At 32.7% G+C, this 23,567-nt stretch overlaps 4 protein-coding genes across 6 annotated transcripts; 2 read left to right on the plus strand and 2 right to left on the minus strand.

Moving 5' to 3' along the window:
* Nucleotides 1–543: 543 nt before the first annotated feature.
* Nucleotides 544–5,395, minus strand: LOC122595963. 2 transcript variants are annotated; one of them, XM_043768449.1, is made up of 5 exons: nucleotides 4,943–5,395; nucleotides 4,742–4,821; nucleotides 1,045–1,163; nucleotides 873–949; nucleotides 544–793 (listed from the first exon to the last, which is right to left on the minus strand). In XM_043768449.1, exons 1-5 carry the CDS (start codon nucleotides 5,127–5,129, stop codon nucleotides 738–740), a joined length of 519 nt encoding a protein of 172 aa, XP_043624384.1. In that variant the 5' UTR covers nucleotides 5,130–5,395; the 3' UTR covers nucleotides 544–737. The 2 variants fall into 2 exon arrangements, with proteins under 2 accessions (XP_043624384.1, XP_043624385.1); XM_043768450.1 differs by having other exon boundaries at nucleotides 544–778; nucleotides 4,943–5,385.
* Nucleotides 5,396–9,468: 4,073 nt separating this feature from the next.
* Nucleotides 9,469–12,374, plus strand: LOC122597489 (putative pectinesterase 11). Its single transcript, XM_043770078.1, has 5 exons — nucleotides 9,469–9,707; nucleotides 10,105–10,264; nucleotides 10,390–10,578; nucleotides 11,717–11,955; nucleotides 12,050–12,374. Exons 1-5 carry the CDS (start codon nucleotides 9,469–9,471, stop codon nucleotides 12,234–12,236), a joined length of 1,014 nt encoding a protein of 337 aa, XP_043626013.1. The 3' UTR covers nucleotides 12,237–12,374.
* Nucleotides 12,375–14,123: 1,749 nt separating this feature from the next.
* LOC122594957 (probable pinoresinol-lariciresinol reductase 3) lies at nucleotides 14,124–17,490 on the plus strand. Of its 2 annotated transcripts, none has more exons than XM_043767241.1 (5): nucleotides 14,124–14,467; nucleotides 15,487–15,621; nucleotides 16,054–16,291; nucleotides 16,770–16,973; nucleotides 17,059–17,155. In XM_043767241.1, the coding sequence occupies exons 1-5, from the start codon at nucleotides 14,249–14,251 to the stop codon at nucleotides 17,070–17,072; spliced, it is 810 nt and encodes a 269-aa protein (XP_043623176.1). In that variant the 5' UTR covers nucleotides 14,124–14,248; the 3' UTR covers nucleotides 17,073–17,155. The 2 variants fall into 2 exon arrangements, with proteins under 2 accessions (XP_043623176.1, XP_043623175.1); XM_043767240.1 differs by lacking the exon at nucleotides 17,059–17,155 and adding an exon at nucleotides 17,198–17,490 and having other exon boundaries at nucleotides 14,130–14,467.
* A 147-nt stretch (nucleotides 17,491–17,637) lies between these two features.
* On the minus strand, nucleotides 17,638–23,107 carry LOC122594956 (adoMet-dependent rRNA methyltransferase spb1). The gene is made up of 11 exons (XM_043767239.1): nucleotides 22,605–23,107; nucleotides 21,390–21,437; nucleotides 21,150–21,305; nucleotides 20,973–21,019; nucleotides 20,542–20,698; nucleotides 20,361–20,422; nucleotides 19,896–20,085; nucleotides 19,656–19,745; nucleotides 19,436–19,578; nucleotides 19,219–19,345; nucleotides 17,638–18,870 (listed from the first exon to the last, which is right to left on the minus strand). The coding sequence occupies exons 1-11, from the start codon at nucleotides 23,079–23,081 to the stop codon at nucleotides 17,857–17,859; spliced, it is 2,511 nt and encodes an 836-aa protein (XP_043623174.1). The 5' UTR covers nucleotides 23,082–23,107; the 3' UTR covers nucleotides 17,638–17,856.
* Nucleotides 23,108–23,567: the final 460 nt, after the last annotated feature.

The following is a 23,567-nucleotide window of genomic DNA, read 5'->3' on the forward strand; positions in this document are numbered from 1 at the left end:
CAAATATTTCAGCAAGGCATTCCTGACTTATTATGTTATTGATCTGGGTGTTTTGACTCGTAATCAACTTTAATTTACGGAGTATAGTGGAAATGCAAGATGATAATATATATAGTGCATTTTTATAATTAATCAGGTAGCAGTGAGATGTTCTGACGTATACGAGAAAGATACTCGATTCTTGGTAAAGGGGGTGTCCCATCACTTGTGGTGTTCAATGAACTTACTAAAGAAGTAAGAAGCTTATAAAACCTAAATTCTGACATGTATCACAGATTTCAGATTTTCAGGTGGTGTACATGAGTAGCATCGGATTAATATGATAAACGTCTAATCATCACTAGTTATATACATGAGGTATTTCTGAATACTAAGGGAATAAAAGAACTTGAAGGTTCATATCAGTGTTGCCAAATTTAAAATGCTTAGTAGCAGGGTATACTATTAGTGAGGCTAAAAAGAAATATGTTGCGTATTTTTGGAATGGAGGGAGTGCAATATGCTTTGTAAAATAAGGCTACATGGAGAATAACAGGGTTTTTCCAGTATTAAATCAAGCATTACCATTATAATATAGCATACAAATATAAGAATAATAAGAATACACCACATAATGTACAAATGTAGAAGGAAAACAATCAATTTGAACAAAAACAAGCAAAATCAACATCTGACCCATCGCTACAATCAACTAAATCCGAACATTTTTTTTGGCAGAGATGCAACTCCAAATAAAGTCAGTCGTCCGAAGAAACCACTGATTCTTCCCCAGCTTCTACTGCTTCAATAATAACTAAAATGAGAACTCAATTTGTACTACACTTCACTAACAGAAGAAACAGATTAAACGGGAAAAAAAAAAGATTTCATACCTATCCCTGGAACAATAATGACAGGTGCTGCTTTGCAGTTGTGGTAGACATACTCACTAACACTTCCTTTTAATACACTGAGCACACGAAATAAAAAGAAGTGCTGGCTAAGTTAAAGAACCATACTGTGAGAGGAAAAAGATATGTAGAGTAAGGTAATGAGAAAGTATACCTTTGCATTAGGCTCCGGCCTCTTGTACCCATGACGACTGCTACAGGCTTCACTTTATCTGCTTCCTTGCATATTGCTTTTCCTGCATCTCCTTCCACTATCCGAGTCTCTACTTTTACCTGTTTTCAAGTATTGAGTAAATAAATTTATTTCATTACAATTCTACAAATTGTTAACATATTAGAAGGTTCCATAGTATATATCTTAACTATGTCAAGATCAACTATTGATTATAACTTAGAATGTTACACTATTTTGACACGTAAATCTGATAAAAGAATCGTAGAGCTCTGCAGTACCTTAAGCCAAGCTTACAACGTATAAAGAGAAACTTATCATTTTTCACAGTAAGTATGATCAACGTATTATTTTTGCCATATTGCATTCAGCATTATATAAATCTTACAATGTGTATTTAAAAAGTAAAATGAGAAAGCAGAGTGTGCTCAAAGCTGGAACCATCACATGAATCATGCCCATTATAACTACTATGACATAGTCTTACGAGTGAAAAAAATAACAAAGATCAATGAACATTCAATTATTTAAGTGATTGTAGGCCGTTATAGAGCTATGAACACTAAGCGTTAGTTTGAGTAAACAGACCTCTGTAGCAACCAAAATTATTAAGTTTGGAAGCAAAACCAAAAGCTTTGAAGAAGACATTTTCATGGATCTCAAAAGGTTATTAATAGGTGGTCCATGAATAGATATTCCCCATTACTACCTCCCGTTTCCCACCCACAACTCAAAAGGCGAAGAGTTGTTTGAACTTAAAAGACTAATATATATGCATAGATAAAATATACATAAAAATCTATAATCATAAAGACCCCAACTTGGCCAGACTTTTAAGTTATAGTGCAATTATAGTAACCCAAAACTTTTTTCCATGAAGACATCAAAAAACTGGTTTTGTGACCATCATCGTTATAAGCAGCCACATATGGTTTTACTTTAAGTTTACGTACTAATTTCTCAATGATAATCAATCCACCAATAATTGTTGACTGCTTCATTTGAAGTTTTCATCTTGAAGTAATTACTTGACATATGGGGCAATTCGTTGTATAGATATAACTAACAACATATATATCATATAGAGCAGGGGACGTCACATTGTACCAAGTCATCTATCAATATGCACAAACATGGCAGGCTCTTACCTTAATTTCTACACTCCACCAGCAAAAGAAGAGGAAAGACAGAAACCTATTAGCTCTCTAAGATCTAGGTAATAGCCATTCTACATCAGTCATCGACACTATACAAAAATTTGTAAGCCCTGTGTCTTTTTCTTCAACCAACCAGCCATATGAGAGAGAACTAAACATACTTGCTCTTTGGGTTAACCAATCAGGGATCGGTAGAAAGCTAATCAGATAAAGGCTGCTTTAATATGATTGGAAGCATAACTCAAGAATAGTACAAGTATTAGGGATAACAAGACACGCACAAATTAATGATCATGGTCTGGAGCCACCACAGCCTGAACACGTTACGTGAAGGAACAAAGTTCTTTAATGCACACACAAACATATATATAAACGGTGGTCACCTAGTGGTAAAAGCTTAGTGTGTAAGGGTGAAAATACCTAGAGGTTCCAAGTTTGAATCCTAATAACAAAAAAGAGCTAATTACTTGAGAAGTCCCTCAACTTGTCACTCAAACCTTTTGTAGGGCTCCAACAAAAAAAGGTTCTATTTGACGGAATGAAAACGGCTAAAATTACTATAGTAGGACCGTGACCACTTTTTGCTGACGTGTACAGTAGTTAGCCGGTTTTATCCTTATTTTTAAGGGCTAATTACTTGAAAAGTCCCTCAACTTGTCAATGAAACCTTTTCTGAGGCCCCAACAAAAAAAAAAAGAGTTCAATTTAGCCACTTCTTTATATTCCCTTGTACCATATCAGCATATAGCCACTTCCATTTCAAAACCACCGTTGCCGGCGTCGGAAACTTCATTGGATACGAAGTTACCAAAATCTGAACAATGGTTTCATTCCAAATCACTGGATCTGCAAAACAACAAAACCCATCTACCAATTTCACAAACAAACACAACTATCAAGAACTACCACCATACACCTTCGATTTCTCCGCCATCCCAATTGTCCCTTGTTCCGCCTCTCCGACAGCCACAACCGGTAACTTCGCTACCCTTTGATTCCAAATCTAATTTTGGCTTCCTCACAACCAATTAGATCTCCCGTGACAAACTTTTTTGGGTGAACATATAATGCAAGTGACATAATTGCATTATAGGCCTAATAAAAAAGAAGACCAACTTCTTTAAAAGAAAGTGACATGCTTCGACACCAAAAGTTCATATGTATTCTGGTAGACTGGGTTGGCGAAACCTCAAGAAACGATGGTTACCAAAAACAAGCCAATATGTTAAATGCAAGTCCCAAGGTCATACAAGCTTTTTGACAACTTTAAAATACTTTGGCAATCAGCAGTAGTACTCCTAGTGACAATAGCTGAATATCATTTTCTCACATGTTTTGGTACCTCATTTTGACTAATACGAATATCCTCCTATATGTTAGCCTTATAGTTCTTCAATAACTGACATCAGTTAGTTACACTCCTCTCTAGGTTGAAATAGTATATATTGCTAATGAGACAATGGTTATCAGTTGGTCGTTGAGTCAACTAGATACACACTCAGTTCACTAACTAGCATTATAGTATGTATGTATGTATCAAATGACTCTGAATCATGTGAGCCTGTGAGGATTCAAATAATATTGACAAACAATCTAATTTGCTAATTTTGTTACTATGATTCATTTGAGTTTATTCTCACAAATAAGTGACCTAGTTTGCTTCTCAGGTGCATTTAGTTACATAAAATTCTTTGATTTTCGCATATGATTTCCTAAATACACTAAACGCGTTTTTTTATTTTTAGAAAAATAATGAAAAGATTGAAAATGTGTTGCTTTCATTTTCCACTTCCAGAAGTAAAAAAGAGTTTTGTATCTCTAAAATGAAACTAAAGGTTAGCTTAAAACTTCAATTTGAACACTTTTTAAGATAGTGTCGTATATGTATTATTTTTTTATCTTTTCTAAAAGCATCATATCTACACTAATATATTATAATAATTATAATTATATATATAAAGCAAAACCCATCATTAAGTAACAGCAGAAAGTTTCCAATCCAAAAAAATAGATTTGGACAACACCCATTTTCCCAACACAAAAAATGATACGTCACCCTTTTCTTACATTACCACTTATTCTAAACAACAAATTTGGAGTCAGCAGTGTCGCCTTCTCATATATCCAACTTCAGTTTCAGATGAACCTCGTTTATTTCCGGAAAATCCCTCTCTTCCCCGGGAAACATTTTGCTCACTACCTACTTGAAAATTTATAGATTTTGACATTCAATTTTAAACTTTTAGAACTAAATTTCTTATATTGTTAAACTCCCCCCCCCCCCCCCCCCCCCCCCCCTAAAACCACATAAAATTATACATAGTTGTCTGTCGTGTGTTCACTATTTTGGTTTTTCTACAATTTAGAAATCTTTTACTCAGTATTATTGGCACATGCTTTTGTATGAATATTATCAAAATCAAATTAAATACATAACACATACTTAAATCTTAATCATCTAAGCAAAAATATATTAATAAACACACACAAATTTAGCAATTAAAAAAAAAAAAAAAACTCACCATAGCAACCTTCAAAGCCTCAAGAGATAGCTTTTCCATCAACGTTTGTGTTACATTATACACGATAGTATTCTTCAAACCTACTCACACACCAAAAAACAAACTTCATCAGATCATAAATCAATCCAACCTGTATATATACATACATAAATATACATAAACACAACTTTTTAAAAAAAAAAAAAAAAGAAGAGAACATACTAGAAACAGAGTGGACAAGATGAATAGTATCTCCAGCCCGACAGAAATGAACAAGGGCCCAGTCAAAAGCATGTTTGGATTTAGGACCATGATCTACAGCAATAATTATATCACGGGCGGCGGGCTTCCGATCAGTTGTCCAGTTGTATTCTACTTCTTCGCTCAGAGTTTGCATTCTCATACTCATTTTGCTGCACCTCCTTTACTGTTTCGATTTGCTGATTTATACAACTATTATTATTATACTGTAATTAAATTATGGTATTTAATTAATTATCAACAATGAATGAATGAACAATTATTAGAGACTAGAGATAGATAGAAGGATGTTGTTGCTGAATATATGGATGTGTTTTATATGAGAAGAAAAATATGCCAAAACAGAGACGGCCGCCCGCCACTAATAATTCGGTGGAAACGTGTGTACTGTGTAGGAAGGAAGGTGCAAAGAAATACTGTACAATGGAAAGGAAAAGAAACATAAATGAATAATTATACGTTCATTATTTAATTAATTACTATTACTAAAATATATAATGGTAGTATTGACCAATGTGACTAATCTGGCTATTATTTTTTTTTGTATCTTTCTCATACCTGTTGAATATTCGTCATATTGAATATGCGTCCAAACCTTTTTACTACTTTCCAGTTATCACGGATTCTCTGTCACAACACAATAATACGTAGAGATATTAATCTCATATACAATAAATATATGATTCAGTCCAGCCTCGTCTTAGGAATGAGGATGAAAAAGAAGACGAAAGGTTGTGTTGACGTGTTGATTCGCGAAAATGTATTCGGGCGAGTGTAGCAACAAATTGGCTGAAACATTAAATTGAATTTTTACAAGTTATACAATATAAATAAATACATATTTTTGATATAATTTTATGCTATTAAAAGGTAGTCAGAAAGACACGAAGTTTCAAGCGAAATTCACTTTTTAAAAAGTTGTTGCATATCGAAACAAATTTGACTTGTGGATTAGTCTAAAAGAATAAATATTCTATTTGTGACGACTTACGAATACTAAAATAAGTTAAATAACTTTTAATCGGCTATTCAGTCAAGCGGACTCAGTAACATTGATTTGCATCTAAAAAAATAACCACGCTTCATTGTGGTTATTTTAAATTCGGGTATATTAACAATACATTTATAACGATTGAAATTCTTAAAGGTCAATGTGAAAACTAATTAGAAAAATATAAAGTAAACATTAATTCACAAAGCAAAATTTCTTAATGATACAAATAAATTTTTTTATAAATTTGTACATTAAGTCTCTGATACAGTTGAAACATGTACGATATTAAATAGTTTGAACACATAAAGATGGACGTGAATATAACAAAATAATATATCCTTACGATATATATTATAAGGGAACAATCAAATAAGAACAGTCTTAAAATAAGAACGGTGAAAACACTTAAAAAACATCATTTTGATGCATAACTAATTATTATTATTTAAGTGTTTAACAACACATTGGCTTGTCAAAATAAAAAAAATGCATGTTTTTTTTTGCATCCATCTTGGATGCATATTCTTCAAAATGATGCATCCACCAAAAAACGTGATTTTTTCGATTTTGACGGATCAATGTGTTGTTAAACACTTAAATAATGATAATTAGTTATCCATCATGTTAGTTTTATGGACTTTTAATGCATCAAAATGATGTTTTTTTAAGTGTTCTCACCATTTTTATCTTAAGACTGTTCTCAGCGGACCCTCTATTATAAAACAATTCAACAAACGTAAAAATATATGTTTACTTGTATTATTTAATATGTCACATCAAAAAAGTCTTAATAAACTAGCATTAGTTATATTAGTGTCAATAGTACACAGCGTTAAATGACACCTTTCACCAACTATACGATAAGATCCCCATCCCTATCTTTTTATTTTTTATTTTTTAATGTTCGTGTCATGAGATGATTAGCCGTTACATCTATACGGGCAGCGATTGATCTACGAAGTCAGGGAACCAACGGGGAGGAAAACCTTAATTAAACCGCTACAGGAAGGCACGACGTTTAATTAAAGTAAACCTTTGCCCCTTTCAGGATTTGAACCGAGGTTGAATCCCTTCATGGGAGGACTTCGGAGATGAGGAAACCACTGCGCTAGGCAGGGAACCTCCCATCTTTATCAACCAATAAACTAAAATAAGATTGAGATATCCTTCAAACGACACGTGGCGTAATCCTTGATCGACACGTGTTCTTTTAATTTATTAATTTTATTAAATTAACTTCTTTATTAGACTTAAAACTAAACTTAAACTCTTGGCTTATTAATACAAAAGCATAACCTTATTTGATTAATCGTTTTCTCATTAATAAATTGTCTTTTTTTCCCCTCAATTCTTCAACCCCTATTACTTATATTACTTATAAAAAGTTATTAACATGAAGACTTCAAAATTTTGAGTTTACGATCCGAAATTAAAAGGCTATTTTTCGAATTGTCGTCATCCACTATGCTTACAAGTTTCGATTTTGATGTGATTCTAAAAATTTAAGGTAAATTCAAAATACTAACTAAACATATATTATATTTATCATTATTGTTTATTATAATTTAGCTTCGATCATCGGTTTATTTTAACCACAATTTATTTCATACTAACTAATCTTGTGTATGGTATATTTGAATTTCTTTATAATACAATTTATATAGCTATCGTATATCGTACGCGTATTAAAACTAGTTTGAAGGTATAAACAATGTGGTAACGAAATCGATTTCAAAATGTCTTCACATATATAATATGAATCCAAATTTTGATTGGCCGGAAAGATATATAAAACTATAAACGCATATATCACGGGTAGTCGTGGATACATAAGTTTCGTCTTCCAAATAATAATATTAATATTCACAAGATACTCACTAATTTAATATACGTCTAAATCAATAAAGAATATGTTCTAGAAAACTTCAATATTTTATGCTATTACTCGTATCATATTAAGCAAAGTCTATTTTCACGTAGAAACATCTCATATTAGTCAAGTCTCTTAAGTTTGAAATTTTGAAAAACAAATCTTGGCCTTTAAATAATTAAATTGTTGATTCACATCTCTTGTGTTAAAGCATATCCAATGCTACAGCGTCCATAGCAATGTATTTTTCCTGCCACATCATTTTTTAACGGAGTAATAGATTATCATATTTTATTAAATTTTTATTAGTTTTGATATTCATACAAATTACAGATTGATTATATATTTTTTTTCTTTCCATGATATCTTTGTTTATATTCAATTTCCTTTTCGTATTTATAAAAATAAAGTAGAGGGGTAGCAGCTTTGGCGGGTGGCAGCAACAGCTACGTTAAGGGTTGTGGCGGGTGATAGTGGTAGTGACAGCGACGGGTGTCGGTAGCGGTGTGGTAGGTATTTTAGTTATTTTAAAGTTGAGAAATTTATGTTGTAAATAATTTCATTAATGTTATTATAGATTAATTAGATTGAGTTATTTAAATAAAGGAAATGAGTATTATCGATAGATAGGTTGAAATATAATTTAGAAGTATATTGAGTACACCTAGTGTGTGAGTATAGAAAAACTAAAAATCAAAAGGTAATTTAAGTATTTTGAAAACTGAAATGATAGGGAAAAAAACAATTTTTTTTTACTCGAGAAAAGATTAGACGATGAGTTAACTATACTTTATACCATAATTAATTAAAGTATAGTTAATTTAAAAATTAAAACAAAATAAAACATAGATGTTTAACCAAGCTTTCATGAATTCAGACCTTTTTAGATCCAAGCATTCATTGGAAGAACTTTCCTTTGCCGCTGAGTTATTAACCCACAATTAAGCTATTGGTAAGCCAATTTTTTAATAAACTGATTTAATTTTCTACCGTATGATTAGATAAGAGTTTGCTAAATATCTAGAATGGATGTAGATGTATGATTAGATAAGAGTTTGCTAAATATATGGTATGGATGTAGATAAGATATTGCATTTGACAATTTATGTATACTTGTTTGAAGTAATTTATGAGCGAATTCGTTTAAGTATAGTAGATTTTTTAGTTATCGTTCTTTTTATTACTGGACGTGTTTCATTAAAATGAAGAAGAAAAAAAAAAACACGAAAAAATTGGCACAGCAAAAGTGACTCGGAAAAAATAATTAAAAAAAATAAGAAAACAAATATTATAAAAAGCATTACACGTTCCGTATTCTTTTCACCCCACTCTCCCACATATCGCCTGTTCATTTTATTTCTTTTCTTTGATTTGAATAGATTTTTAACCAAATCATTTATTCTTCACTAATTTCTTAATAATTTATTTTAGTAAAATTCCACCCAAGTAATTTATTTTATTTTATTCCATTACATACATCACATTTCATCAATTTCAGTGAAACCAATTTGTAACTCCCACAAAAATTTAATGGATTCTTGTTTCCTTTAACACATTCTTTTCTTAAATAAATTCTTTTAAAATCTAGTAGTACTGTTATATCAAAATTTTGGCTTATCCATCATGGCCGTCACGTACAGAAAAAAATTTGTTTGGTTTTTGTTTTATAAAATTGTTGTTTGTTTCGGTTTGCTGTTATCGTCAAGGGTGGTTTCTTTTTCTTCTTCGACTATGGAAGCATTTTTGATAGTTGTCGATCAAACCGGAAAAGGTGATTACAAAAGGATACAAGAAGCAATTAACTCGGTTGCTTCTAATAATTCTCAACAAATGTACATTTCGATTAAACCAGGAATATACAGGTTCATCTCTATTTTATTTTGAGTACTACATATTATATATTTGTTGACACATAGACATACGGATACATATATATATATATATATATATATGTTGTCCTTAATTTTGGTATCACATGTCTATTTTATTTTTGGCATTGCCGATACTAATATATAGTTTTGGATACTCGTCGATCCTCTAAATAATACATCTTTTTGTGTAGCATATACGTTCTCAATTTTTTAATAAGTTGTGTTCTTATATAATTTAATGTATTTTATTTTATGATATATTAAAAATGTTGTGCTACATTAAATTGAATCTTGTTACAACCGTTTGGTTGGTGTTGCCATGACAAATTTTATGTTAATACTTATCATTTCATTTAGTTTGATTTAATTATTGTTTTGGTTTGATTAGAGAAAAGATTGTTATTCCGGCTGATAAACCTTTTATAACGTTGAGTGGTACGGAGGGCTTGAATACCACCATAACATGGAACGACAGTGGAGAGATATTCGAGTCTCCAACGCTATCTGTAATGGCTTCTGATTTTGTTGCAAGACATCTCACTATTCAAGTAAGTTTTCATAGCAAAATACATTCTATGTGCAAAACTTTTAAAATTTTCGGATGTTAATTGTGAATACTACTATGTTTAAATGTATAATGATGAATGAATTTTTGTGAAACATTAATTTGTAGAATACTTTTGGGACAAGTGGGAAAGGTATTGCTTTGAGAGTATCCGCAGATCGGGCTGCATTTTATGGGTGTCGAATTCTTTCATATCAAGACACATTGCTTGATGATTATGGGAGGCATTATTACAACAATTGTTATATCGAAGGCGCCACGGATTTCATTTGTGGAAATGCTGCATCTCTCTTTGAAGTAAGTTACTGCTCTTGTTCGCGATCTATTAATTTTTGTTTTATAGTTTGATACTTTGATTTCAAAATACAAAATATTTGCTAATCATAACTAGTCCAATTGGTTAGAGACATCTCAAATTTTACCCAAAGTCTTGAGTTCGATCCTTAGGATGATAAGACTTGGGGTTTTTTCCTCCGAATATTTATAACAGCCCATGATCAACATTTTGTTGTCTAGAGTACGTGCAATGCTTCACCATTATACGATGAGATTTTTCTGATAGCGTATACCGACTGAATGTTTGGAAAAAAAAAATACAAAACATTAAATAATTTAAATTTAAATAATAAAAGCTTGGAATTAAAATGTGATTCTACCAATCATAAGCCTTGTCCAAGAGGTTATTTAAGTATAATGAATAATCACTACGTATTTGACATAACATAGCTAATCACTTGATGAACAGGTCCGCATTATCTACCTAAAATACACTACCAACCAAATAGTAATGGGCTCAAATATAAATTTATATGGGTTTTGTTAAATGAATATGCTTAAAATAGTCGTATGCCTATCATAAAGTTAATAGAGTGAACTTTTTATATAAAAAATATAAATTTTGTTATGTACTAACTTGCATTTAGTATTTTTCTTATTTATGTTTAAGTTGGTACCGATGGTGCTGCAGCCTGCAACTCACATTTTAATCATTCCTTCACGCGATAAACTTGATGGTATACACATCATTTTCCATATATTTTAAGGAACATAGTTATTATTATATATGTTTTTTAACGTGATAACCTTGTTTTATCTAATTTTATGAACATTCAATGCTAGACGAGGCTAGTATTAAACATCAAAAGTTACCACCAAAGTTATGATTGCTATTCATTGATCACGTCCTTACAAGGAAAAATTATGTTTATTATTCATGGTACAATTTCACTCATTATAGTTTTTTGCTCTGCATCTTTTAGTCGTGACTATTCATCCTATTTGAATTCACATGAAAATTGACATAGTTAAGTGTTGCTATCAAATGTTTAGCTTGAAATGTACGTAGATCTGTTGAATTGTTTTGCTTAGACACTAATGATTGATCACCGATCATATATTTTATCTCATAGCTAGTATACTCAAAATCTTGTTGCAGAATTGTCAGTTAAATTCACTTGCTAAAAACTTGGGAATAATAACAGCTCAACACCGCAACTCACCATCAGAGAATACAGGCTTCATCTTTTTGGGTTGTAAAATAACAGGCTTAGATAACGGCACTGTTCTTGGTAGGCCATGGGGTCCATTCTCTCGTGTCATATTTGCAAATACGTACATGTCAAATGCAGTATCACCAGAGGGGTGGCGTGATTGGGATGAATCAAAATACGAAAGGTGCTAATATATACTTCTCTTTATTCATAATATCACATTTCATTTCATAATTATAACAATGTGATCAAAATTTATCTTTTTTTTGGTTTTGTAGGACTGTGTACTATGGCGAATACAAATGTTATGGTCCAGGAGCCAACAGATCTAATCGGGTTAAATGGTCTCATGAGCTATCACACGATGAGAGTGCACCTTTTATGAACAAGACCATAATTGGGGGCAGAAGTTGGCTTAGACCTACACCAACACGTTTTAAGAAACACATGCCTCATGCCGATTAGAATCAACTCATGTTTGATAGCTTAAATTTTACATGGGTCATGTGTCCTGAATTTTGCTTTTGATAATGATGCTATTTGTAAGAACTTGTACAATATTTTTATATATTATTAATGTATTATACTAATGTTAACTAAAAACTATCTTTGTACTTTTTAATTAAAACTATAAAAAAATGGTCAAACTCTGTGCTTAAAATATAAGATGATTTTCGTCATGTTTTGTCAATGTACGTTAGCCCATTTATTAAAGATTCACTTATTGAAGTAAAGATCAAGATTTAATTCTTAAAATGAAGTAGCTTACCATAGTTTACGATAGCTTAAGAATAAAAATTTATTTATCATTCAAAATATAAAATAAAATTTTGGTCATTTTATAAGAGCACGTGTGATTTATAAACATGACAGTGTTAAAATTAAGGACAATGATATTTGTACCATCAATTTTGCTATTTTTATTACTACTGTGCATTAAACAGTCGTATGATATGTATAACTTACAGTATATTTTGGTAGATTTATAAAAAAAAATGTGATACAAATATTACAACCTTAAAGTTAAATGCGAAAAATAAAAGAAAGGAATTAGATGAATTAATTATAAGTCTCTAGACATTAATTTTGACCATATATATATATATAACTCTTATAAAACAATAGTTAACCAAGCATTTTAAAGCCCTCTTGCAATCTAAAACTAATTTGAAAAATTGCTACATAAGATTTTATCCTATGTGTCAATTCCATATTTTTCTTTAAATAAACTATATATTTAGAAAACAAATGAACGTATATATGTTAAAATAAATAAATATATATATATTGTAAGAATCTAAGATCTTCTCATTAGATAAAATGATATTTTTTCTTTAGGTTAAAAAATCACAGATATACCTAATGATATTTCATTATCTTTTTTATTCAACATTTATATGAGGTTCCTTTCGTTTTTTTTATGGTGATTATATGAAAGTTTGCTCAAGCTGTTGGTTAGTTGGAACTCTCATCGCATTAATCATTAGTGGCAATATTTAAAGTTTATAAGCTTTTTTATCACCACTAAATTATATTCATCTTATATGAGTTAAGAGCTTTGTATAATATCATAACTTTCTGAAAGAGTTATGTTAATTCTTTCGTTCATATCACTATGGAAATTATGTACAATTTTTGGTTTAATTCTTTTATCTTTTTTTGAATTTTATGATAATGGTTAATATAATCTCTTTTTTCTTTTGTTTTTTAACAATACAATTTTTCATTGTGATGAGAGAAAAATATTATGATGGTAGACGAAGAATTAGTTCAAAACAAGTGTATATAACAATTAGTTTAATGATTGGATAATGAATACGTTATTGCTAACTTAGTTAAGTGAAACTAAATAGATTGTTTGTCCATATGTTTTTTTACGATTATTATTGATCCATTCCATTAACACATTTGTTCACATATTAAGCATTTCATTAAATGTTTTTTAAGCAAGTTTAACTCAAATATCACTTTATTGAGCACCTTTTAAAGCAGTCGCACATTGTGCGGGTAAAAAAATCCTAGTATATATATATATATATATATATCATAACTCAATAATATAATGTGTCTTTCCAAGCCTATGAAAACAACCGGAGGCAATTCAAAATTTTCAATAATTCTATAGACAATTTTTTCTTCTAATTTTTAACATATAAATAAAAAGATTAAAGTATGAAAAATTAAGTCAGCTCACTAAAAACAAATTTTTAGAATTAAGTGCTTTTGCAAAAGAAAAAATTTGCTTGTAAATCTTTTACGAGTAAAAAAATAAAAAGTGAAACAAACCGGCCATTTCATAAATTACACGTGTGCTTAAAAAACATTCAATAGACATGTGCAGTTTAATACATTGTGATGTGTTTTCATTTCCAGATTACTTTATCAATTCCTAGAATAATATCCACCGTACACACTCGCCGTTACTCAGAATAACGGCGGTGCTGCCACCAACAATTCTCCTTATACATTAAATAAAAATGGAAGAATTAACGATAGCAAAAAATAAAAAATGGAGTAGCACTAGCAGTAGTATATTAATAATAGGAGTAACGAGTAATTTAGGCTTTGAAGTAGCCAAAGCAAGTCTCCATGCATCTCATCCTACATTTTGTCTTGTCAGATCTTCTTGTTTCTCTGATCCCCACAAGTCTCAAAAGATTCAGCTTCTTTCTGATTCCGGCGCCGTTATTCTTCAGGCAAGCTAGCTAGCTCTTTTCCGTTTTTATATTTTTTGTTACAAGTTAATTGTATCTATATATAGTTATGTGACCATTTATGCTTGTGTCAAGTTTTATTTTTGCTTCATTATTGGAGTAAAAATTAAGGAAATGTTTATATTCCAACAGAATGAGATTCCTTCGTATTTTAACAACCAAACACACTAAAGAATGGAATTCAATTTGGTTTCCATCAGATTCTATCAAATTTTGTGAACAAAACGCCAGCTAAGTTTCCTAAGCGGACCACATTATTGCTGATGGTTGAATGTACTAAAATGCTAATATATCATATGATAGTGGATATAGGTTAAGTAGATGTCATTAGTCATTTGTGTAACGAATTTTCAGATTAAAGCTTGAATCGGATTAGGTGATGCCTATTGTAAACCTAATATAATTCCGGGGACAACAAATGCAAAGTCGACCCTTTGGGGCGTTGGGAAACGTCCAATTCCAAAATGGTATGTCTGGTTAGCTCTACGGGTTTTAAACTTAATCTTCATGCATATATATTATTTATTGATTACATTTCTAAAACAGTTGTCGTTGCTAATGATATCATTAGCGATGAGAAATGTGAGCGTTATTACTTCCCTTAAATATTGGAGGCTGCATGAGCGATGTGTGCAAAGATGGTCACATGGAAGGTGTGTGAGACGTGCTTGTGATAAGTGAGTCTCAAGTTTTGGCGAGATGGGTGCCTGACCATATTATCAATTAAATGTGTTTTGTTTTGAGTAAGAGGGGTGATATGAGATGTTGTGTGGCAGTGTGGGGGGAGTGTGAGACCCTTACCGTACCATATGCTTTAAGATAAAGAGTTTCATAATCTATATCTAAATACCCTCATTAGCATTTAAGGATTAAGTTAGCTCACCTTAGCCTTGTCGTGCAGATATTGTGAGTTTTTTTTTTCCATAAAAAAAGCATGAAATGCTGGTTTATAATAAAGGAATTGTGCATATGAGGATAATCAGTTCATATTTGAATTGTAGGGCTCATTGCATGACGAAAAGAGTCTTGTCGAAGCACTTAAGCAAGTAAATGTCGTGATATGTACAGTAAATTCGAAACAAGTCCTTGATCAAAAGCCTCTCATTTCCGCCATCAAGAAAGTTGGATGCATTGAGGTCATATTGTAACTCACAACTTCTTCATTACATTTTAATTTTTCGTTTGGTTATGATATACTTTTCTTGTCTATGTTATTTAAGTTTTCAACATGCTCTAACAAGAGGTCTTCTGTGTTCAGTTGAATAAAACAACTCACTTTTGCAAATTTATGTTTCAAGCAAGTTACATTTCTTTGTGAATAAATTAACCTACTTTTAAATGTTTACATATTTCAAGTTTGGACAATGACAATTTCCAATTGCAAAATGAAACTAAAGCTCTTTTTTTTTTCTTTCCTGAAAGACATAAACTCACATTCTTTTACACCTTTTATTTACACCAATTATCTTGAATTAGGCTTGAACCCTTAATTGATTCACACTAAATTCATCTATTGTGAGTTGTGTAAGCAATTATAACTCATTTACTGAAATTCATGATCATTGTAGAGATTCATTCCTTCAGAATTTGGATCTGATCCCGATAGAATGCATATATCCAATATGGATCAAGGCTTTTATTCAAGGAAATCCGAAATTAGACGCCTTGTAGAAGTCGAGGGCATTCCACACACCTACATTTCTTGCAACTTTTTCATGAGTTACTTGCTTCCTTCTCTAGTTCAGCCAGGCTTGAAGGTCCCTCCAAGGGATAAAGTAACCATATTTGGGGATGGAACTGTCAAAGGTATGTTTGTTGGAAATCCGTGTCACGCCCTTCTTTTTTGCCTGAAAAGTAGAGGTGAGGATATTGAATCATTTACTTTGAATGGGCTGATTAGTTTTAAGCTTAATCTCTAATGGCGCGAGAGGGTAAAAAACAAAATTAGCTAAAAGGTAAGCAGGTTAATTGGATTGAAACTCTCTCAAAATATACAAATTATATTGCCTTACTCATTAAATAATGTTATCATCATAATGGTACTCTAGTCTTAGTAATCATATGTACTTATGTAGTATAATGCTAATTGAAGTTTTACAAAGTTGGATAGAACCAAAATCCCACGGTACCTATTTTGCCACCTCTACCAAAAACCAACTCATAAGTTCTTGTTTGTAAGGTACTTCCTAAAGCACTGGTCAGGCTGTCTCGATCAGGAATTGTAAATCTAATTTTGTTCTTTTAGACCCTTAGAAGAATGAGAGCGAACTTTTGATATTTATAGGTGTTTTTATGAACGAAAGAGACGTGGCTGCATTCACAATTAGTACAGTAGACGATCCACGCACTCTGAATAAGGTGTTATATCTGAGGCCGCCTGGAAATGTCCTCTCCATGAATGAACTAGTTGAGAGTTGGGAATGCAAGATCGGGAAGCAGCTTGAGAAGACTTATGTCACTGAAGAAGACCTTCTCAAGAAGATCAAAGGTAATGTGCATCCAGTAAGTAATTTAATATTTTTTGACTTATAATTTCAGTTATTGAGCAAAACCTCTGGTCTTGCCAATAATAGGAAATGGCAAATAATGTAAGAAGGTTACTACTTCTGGTTTGGTTCAAAGCATAGATACTATTGGTGAAAATGTGAAAGTATGTGCCATTGCTTATCATATTATTATATGTGGTGTTGAATGTAATTGTTGTGTCTTTAGAAACTCCATATCCAGACAACATGGAAATGGTTTTCATATACGCGGGATTCGTGAAGGGATTTCAGACATGTTTTGATGTAGAGGCATCCGGAGGAGTGGAAGGGACATCATTGTATCCTTACCTGAAGTATACCACCATAAGCATGTATTTAGACACCCTGTTATGATTCTGTAAACCTCAATATTAGTTTGGAAGATCTGTTAATATAACAGAAGTAAAACTAAACAATGTTGTTATAGAATGTTTGTACTATTGATTGAAAATATTTCTAATAATTATTTAGTTAGAAGGATTGCAGTGTTGAAGATTGAATACCATTTATTTTGATACAATGTGCAACACCACTTGATCCGTCATGGACGAACATTCACTTGGGAAGTTGAGAGTAGTGAGGGTATTTGTTGTGTCTTTAGAAACTCCATATGCAGACAACATAGGATGGTAGAAATAGGAGAATGTTAAATAATAAAATACAAGTATATAGTCTCCAGTTGCTAAAATATAAATATCCTTCAAACGAAGTTATAAAATCTAAAATCAAAACACAACAATATTTAACTTCAAAAATCTTCTTTACGAAGAACTAAACCATTATCTCCATATTGCTGTAAGTCTATAACTTCAACATTAATCTCTTCTATCCCTGGGCGGGTAAAGTTCACTTTCTTCCTGTCCTGCCCTTAGCTGGACCGGATCCTTTACTTTCATTTCTTCCCGCTTTACCCTTGGGCATACCTTTTTTTCCTTTCCCACCTTTCTTGCTTCTTTCCTTTTCCTTTTTCATTCCATGTTTCCTCAGATCCTTCTTCATCCTCCTATCCACAAGTACTTTCCCTTTACCTGTTTTAACTTGTACCCCTTTCTTTGCAACCACCAACTCTTTCTTTGGTCTCACAGGAACCGCCTTCTTATATAGTGAATCAATCATCTTCATCTTGGATCGATCATTGATATCTGCTTGATCGGCAATAGTGTTGGCCTTCTTTCGAACCTTCTCCATCTTCCTCATTGCATCCCGCTTCTTTCGGGCCTTTGCTTGGGCCACCTTCTTGGCAGGTCGGGCATTAATCTCTCTGAATTGAGCTTTCATTGCATTAACCTCTTCTTTTGTTATGGGTTTCAAGGGCTGCATGTGTTTCTTCTCGTCATCTACAAACCATTTGGGTAATCCAGAACCATCATCAAACAATCGCTTGTTGTAACCATCATCAATCATCTCTTCTCTATCCTTTTTTTTAAGCATTTTCTTCGCCAATGCCAATATTTCAGCTTTTGTTTCTACATCATATTCTGATTCATCTGACGATGAATCGTCACTAGAATCTGCCTGTGTAGCAGGGACAACCTCAAAATCCTCGCTAGGTGCAGGCAGAGAGGACTGAGGTTTTTTCGCTTTGTTTTTTGATGTCGGCTTCTTAGGGACCATGATTTGGTCATCTGGCTTGTTATCTACTTGCATCTCGTCTTCATCATCTTCACTCACATCCATTTTTGTATCTTCTTGTTCATCACCGTCATCAAAGACATCTTGGCTAAACCATTTTGCAGCTATTTCTTCCTCAGTTGGTTCGTCATTGTCAAGAGGTATCATTAGAGGATTGGATTCTTGATCACGCTGATCATTGTCTGAGTCTTCATCTGGAAGAAGGGCATCATCATCATCCTCGTCACCCTACACGACAGAACACAAGTAAAGGTCAACCTTCTAACGCAAAAATTTGCAAGAAATGGGATGGGTCAGTTGTTAGCAAATGTAGCAATGTCAACCCAAATTAGGTGTTAATGTATCGGTCTGAAAAAAAAAAAAAAAGATAGCGAGACTGAAAACCAGCAAAGCAGGTCAACAGTATCCGATGCACAAAAACCCTCCAAAAATGATTCTTTTTCAAATATTCAATTACCATCGTAATAACATAATTCTTTAATCATATTTCAAACATTAATCATTTGCAAACAAAAGAGGATATAAAAAGCGTGCCTTTAGGGTGTGCGACAAAGAGAACAAAAAAGAAATCCAAACCTCAAGAAGTTCACCATCCTCAGAGTGCTTTTGCTTTAATCGCTTTCTCTGCTTTGTGCTTCCTTCTTTCTTGGCTACATATTGCTCATATGCTTCATCCAATAACTGCTCCATCTTCTCATCATACCTAAAAGCAAAATGCAACACTTAATCATATAACTACCTAAAACTGTTAACCAATATCTTATCAGCTAACACATACAAAGCATGTGCTCACCTTCGACGCTCTTCGTCAGAATCTATATCGCTGTCTTCCTCATCTTGAGAACCGACTTGGCCTCCCTCATCATCACTATCTACTATATCATTAATTGCACCGTCATCTTCGGTGTTATCAACGGCTACCAAATCTTTCTTTCCCTAAATGACAGCAAAATGGGGTTTAGACAAAGTTCAAATCTTATACCTCTTGTTTTACCAAAAGATATGAATCTGACCTTGATAGATGATAGAGAAAATAACTCAATATCAGTATAACCATCTTCCATTACATCACTCTGCATACCAGTTGCTTTCCTTGCTTTATCCTACATATCAATGAATGCCAAAATGAATCAGCATTATAATAAAATTGCAGTCAATTTAAAACTTGCTTCTGGCAATATGCAAACACACTAAAAACACAGATAGAAAAAGCCGTAGAAATGAGATGGACAATAATCAAAATGTAAACAAACCTTAGCTTTGCGTTTTGCAAGAATCTTTTTGGCCTGTTTTTTCTTCCGCAACATAGCATTTGTCAACTCCTCCATTTCTTTCAGTCCATCATCATCCTCGTCTTCATCAACTTTGGTTTCAGGTTCAACATCTGCAGGTTTAGGAGTTTCCTTTTCTGGAGACAATGCCTTTCTGATATGGATACGCCACCTACACATGCCAAACATAAAAAATATGAAACAAGAAAAAAAACAGAGTCTATGAAACAAATTATATAACATATAATTTATTCTATGTTATATGAATATTGCTACATCATTTCAACAACGATAAAATGTGATCATAAGATTCAAGAATTTGGCCAGAATAATCGCATCATAGCTACACTCCATGTAAAAGATACGACATCCAGTAGTGAAGTTTGAAGCACACACAACACAAATATACTTGACAAAAAGGGCAAGAAAATGCAGAGTGTTCCTTACTTCAGCAAATGCTTAAAGTCTTGCTTCCCTAAAACACGCAAGTCATCACATAGTGCCTTAACCTGGTACACCAAAAAGTTATATATAATTACAAGACTTTTTAAGGATATATCAAACGGTAAAATAAAAAGCCACGTCAATCTCGCTCCACTCGTTTCAATAAAACATCGCAGAAGATTACCTCCTCTGTAGTCAATGCATGATCCCTGATAGGCAGACAAGTGGCATCTGTAAAGGTTATAGATCCAACAGTACCAAGAACATCAAGAGGAGCATTTGACCAGATAAAGTCTGTAGCTGAAGAAGTTTTCCTCAAAGTCGTGTCACCGTCTTCATACCTGATATATTAAAAGAGTTAGTAATAATCCAACAACCATAACCTCTCTCGTGCCTTAAATAAATGGCAGCAAAAGGTTCTCATCTCAATTAACTAAGAAACTTATTCAAAGAATTAAATAGATCAGATATTGACAAGATCCTAGTGGCACCGGTGGTGCTCAACTGCTCATGTTGTCGCAAAGGAGATACCAAACAGTGTTGTACAACAAAAAAACAACTTAGAAACTTATAACTGCATAGCTAATATCAATAATGCATATAAAAAGGCCTTACCCATCACGATGTCTCTTCTGTTTCGGATCTCTAAGTACATCAAGAACCTGAATTGGCAAGTTCAGGCAAAACAATAGTCTGTTTAGTTTTCTATTGATAAAAGCTGAAAGGGGATCCCGAACATAAAGATATCTACGACTAGATAAACTGCTTTATAGATGATTCAAATTATGATACCTTTGGGGCCTCTTTGCCTCCCTGAAATAGATGCCTAACATCAAAAAGACGGGGATCTATCTTTGCAGGGGCCTTGTAATTTAGACATATGCAATAAATTTCAGCAGACGTCGAGCGACTGGCAAGTGGTTTATCCACCTCGACCTTTTCAAATAACTGCAAACAAAATCCAAAGTTAAACACTTCATCTCTTTAGAGTGGACTAAACGCAATGACCTGCAGACGAAAAGAATCCAATACCTGTCTAAGACAATATAGGACTGCACTGTAATCCCTTGACCTAAAAACCTGTTGCATGTAATATCAAGTTAGTGAGTGTCATATCAAACTTAAAAAAAAAAAAAACAAACAATTGTAAAAAGATAGCGATATCAGTAAACAATATAAAACCAACATTTAGAGATGAAATTAGCTAAGTTCCATCATGTGAAAAAAACACATACAGATACATAAAAGCATTTTCAATGTGATTTCCTGTACGCATGTTATAAAATCAACACATTTTTGCATAGAAGCACAAGAAGTAACAGAGAGCTAAAAGCACCACACCGTTGTTACAGACAACATCTATTCATTACAAAAGTAAAGTTAAGCTCAACATACATGCATACATAAGAAGTAAATAGAAAAATCAACAATACAACACAATCAAAAGCTATTGCTCAAAATGTCATACATATACTGAAGATGAAAACTTTATATCACTGAATAGGTTAACTAACAAAAACACATGATATCTTCAAACCAATATATATCACATAAAAGAGACTATATTTTCAACACTCAACAGGCTGCCTCATGAAAGCTATAACCATCACAAACATTCTTAAAGATAACAGCCATTACAAAACAAAGATTAAGCAACCTATAGTACTTATAACTAAACTAACTCATATCCATAAAAGCATAATCGCACTAAACTTGAAAGTTCGTTGATACACAATACCACTCGACTCAAAAAGCTCAAGAGCCAAGTTTTTCGTTCCCAAAATGATGAACAATAAACTAACTGATATTCATAGAAGCATAATCACAGTAGCTTCAAAAGTTCATTATTACAGAATAACAGTTACTAATATTAATCAGGATCAAAAAGACACCACCATAAGACGCACCTTTTTCCAAAAAAAATTCCAACACCACCCAAATTCAACAGTTAAAAACCAAAACTTTAAAACCCTTCGTTCAAAATGATTAAAAAAACATGCTTTTTAAACTTGCTCCAACTGAACTACTGCATTCTAACAACATTGAATATACACAAATTCTGATACAGTTCAACTCAAATGGTTAAAGACCAAAACTTTAAAACCCATAATTCTGAAAGATTAAACAAACATGCTTTTTACACCTTCCACAGCTCAATTTACACTTTCTAAACGGATAATAATATATACACAAATACTGATACATTGCAAAATATATATAATATAAAGGAAGAACCATATAACATACTTTGGTAACAAAGTTCCCTTTAGGCGCCAGCAACTCAGAAGCTAATTTCACGGAATCGATAACAAGCGAATTCTGACTAGTAGCTTCTTGAGCCCAAGCACCACCAACATTAGGTGACCCATCATGCAATATCAAGTCAAAAGCTTTGACTCCATTTTCATTCATCAACCTCTTAACAGTTGCTCTACATTTGTTACTTGTTATATCTTCTTGGACCGCAATCGCCCCGCGAATGGCCCGAATCGGGTCAAGGTCAACACCGATAATTAAGCTCCCGGCAGGTGCCCTTTCGACTGCAGCTTGCATCCACCCACCTGGGGCGGCGCAAAGATCGAGAACGGCGTGTGCTGAGCGGAAGACAGGGTATTTTGAATCGATTTGGATGATTTTCCAAACTGCACGTGATCTGTAGCCGTGTTCTTTGGCTAGATTGTAGTATTTGTCTAACCTGTGTTTTCCTTTAGCTTTTCGACCCATTTTTGGCTGCTGGGTGGTTTTTAGGGTTTTGGGAAGGATTGTGTTTAAGTGTAGGGTTTATAGTGAAAGGATGATGGAGGGTGGGTTTTTTTTAGTCCTTGAAGTTTTGTATATTTCTGTTTCTGACACTAAAGTTTTGTGTACAAGTTTGGGTTCCAACTTTCCTCCCACAAATATATCTTCTAATCTAATTTTATCAATAGAATATTAGTAGAGATTTAATCTTAATCTTGGCCGCCTCTATAAACAAAAAGAGACCAGAATTGATTGGTTTTTGTAATAGTGGTCGACAAAACAAAGAAACCAATTAAAACAATACTTTGCTTTTCTTTTCTTTTTCACCATTTGAACATATATAATCATCAAATCTTAGTGTTTTAGTTTATTATACTAGACTAGATAGATACGAGGATGTCCTCCTCTGATATAAGTGAGGATTTAGTTGTTGAAATCTTCTAAAGACTGCCACCCAAATCCCTCCTTCGA

The sequence above is a fragment of the Erigeron canadensis genome, chromosome 4 (assembly GCF_010389155.1).
Source record: "Erigeron canadensis isolate Cc75 chromosome 4, C_canadensis_v1, whole genome shotgun sequence".
Classification (NCBI taxonomy): domain Eukaryota; kingdom Viridiplantae; phylum Streptophyta; class Magnoliopsida; order Asterales; family Asteraceae; genus Erigeron; species Erigeron canadensis.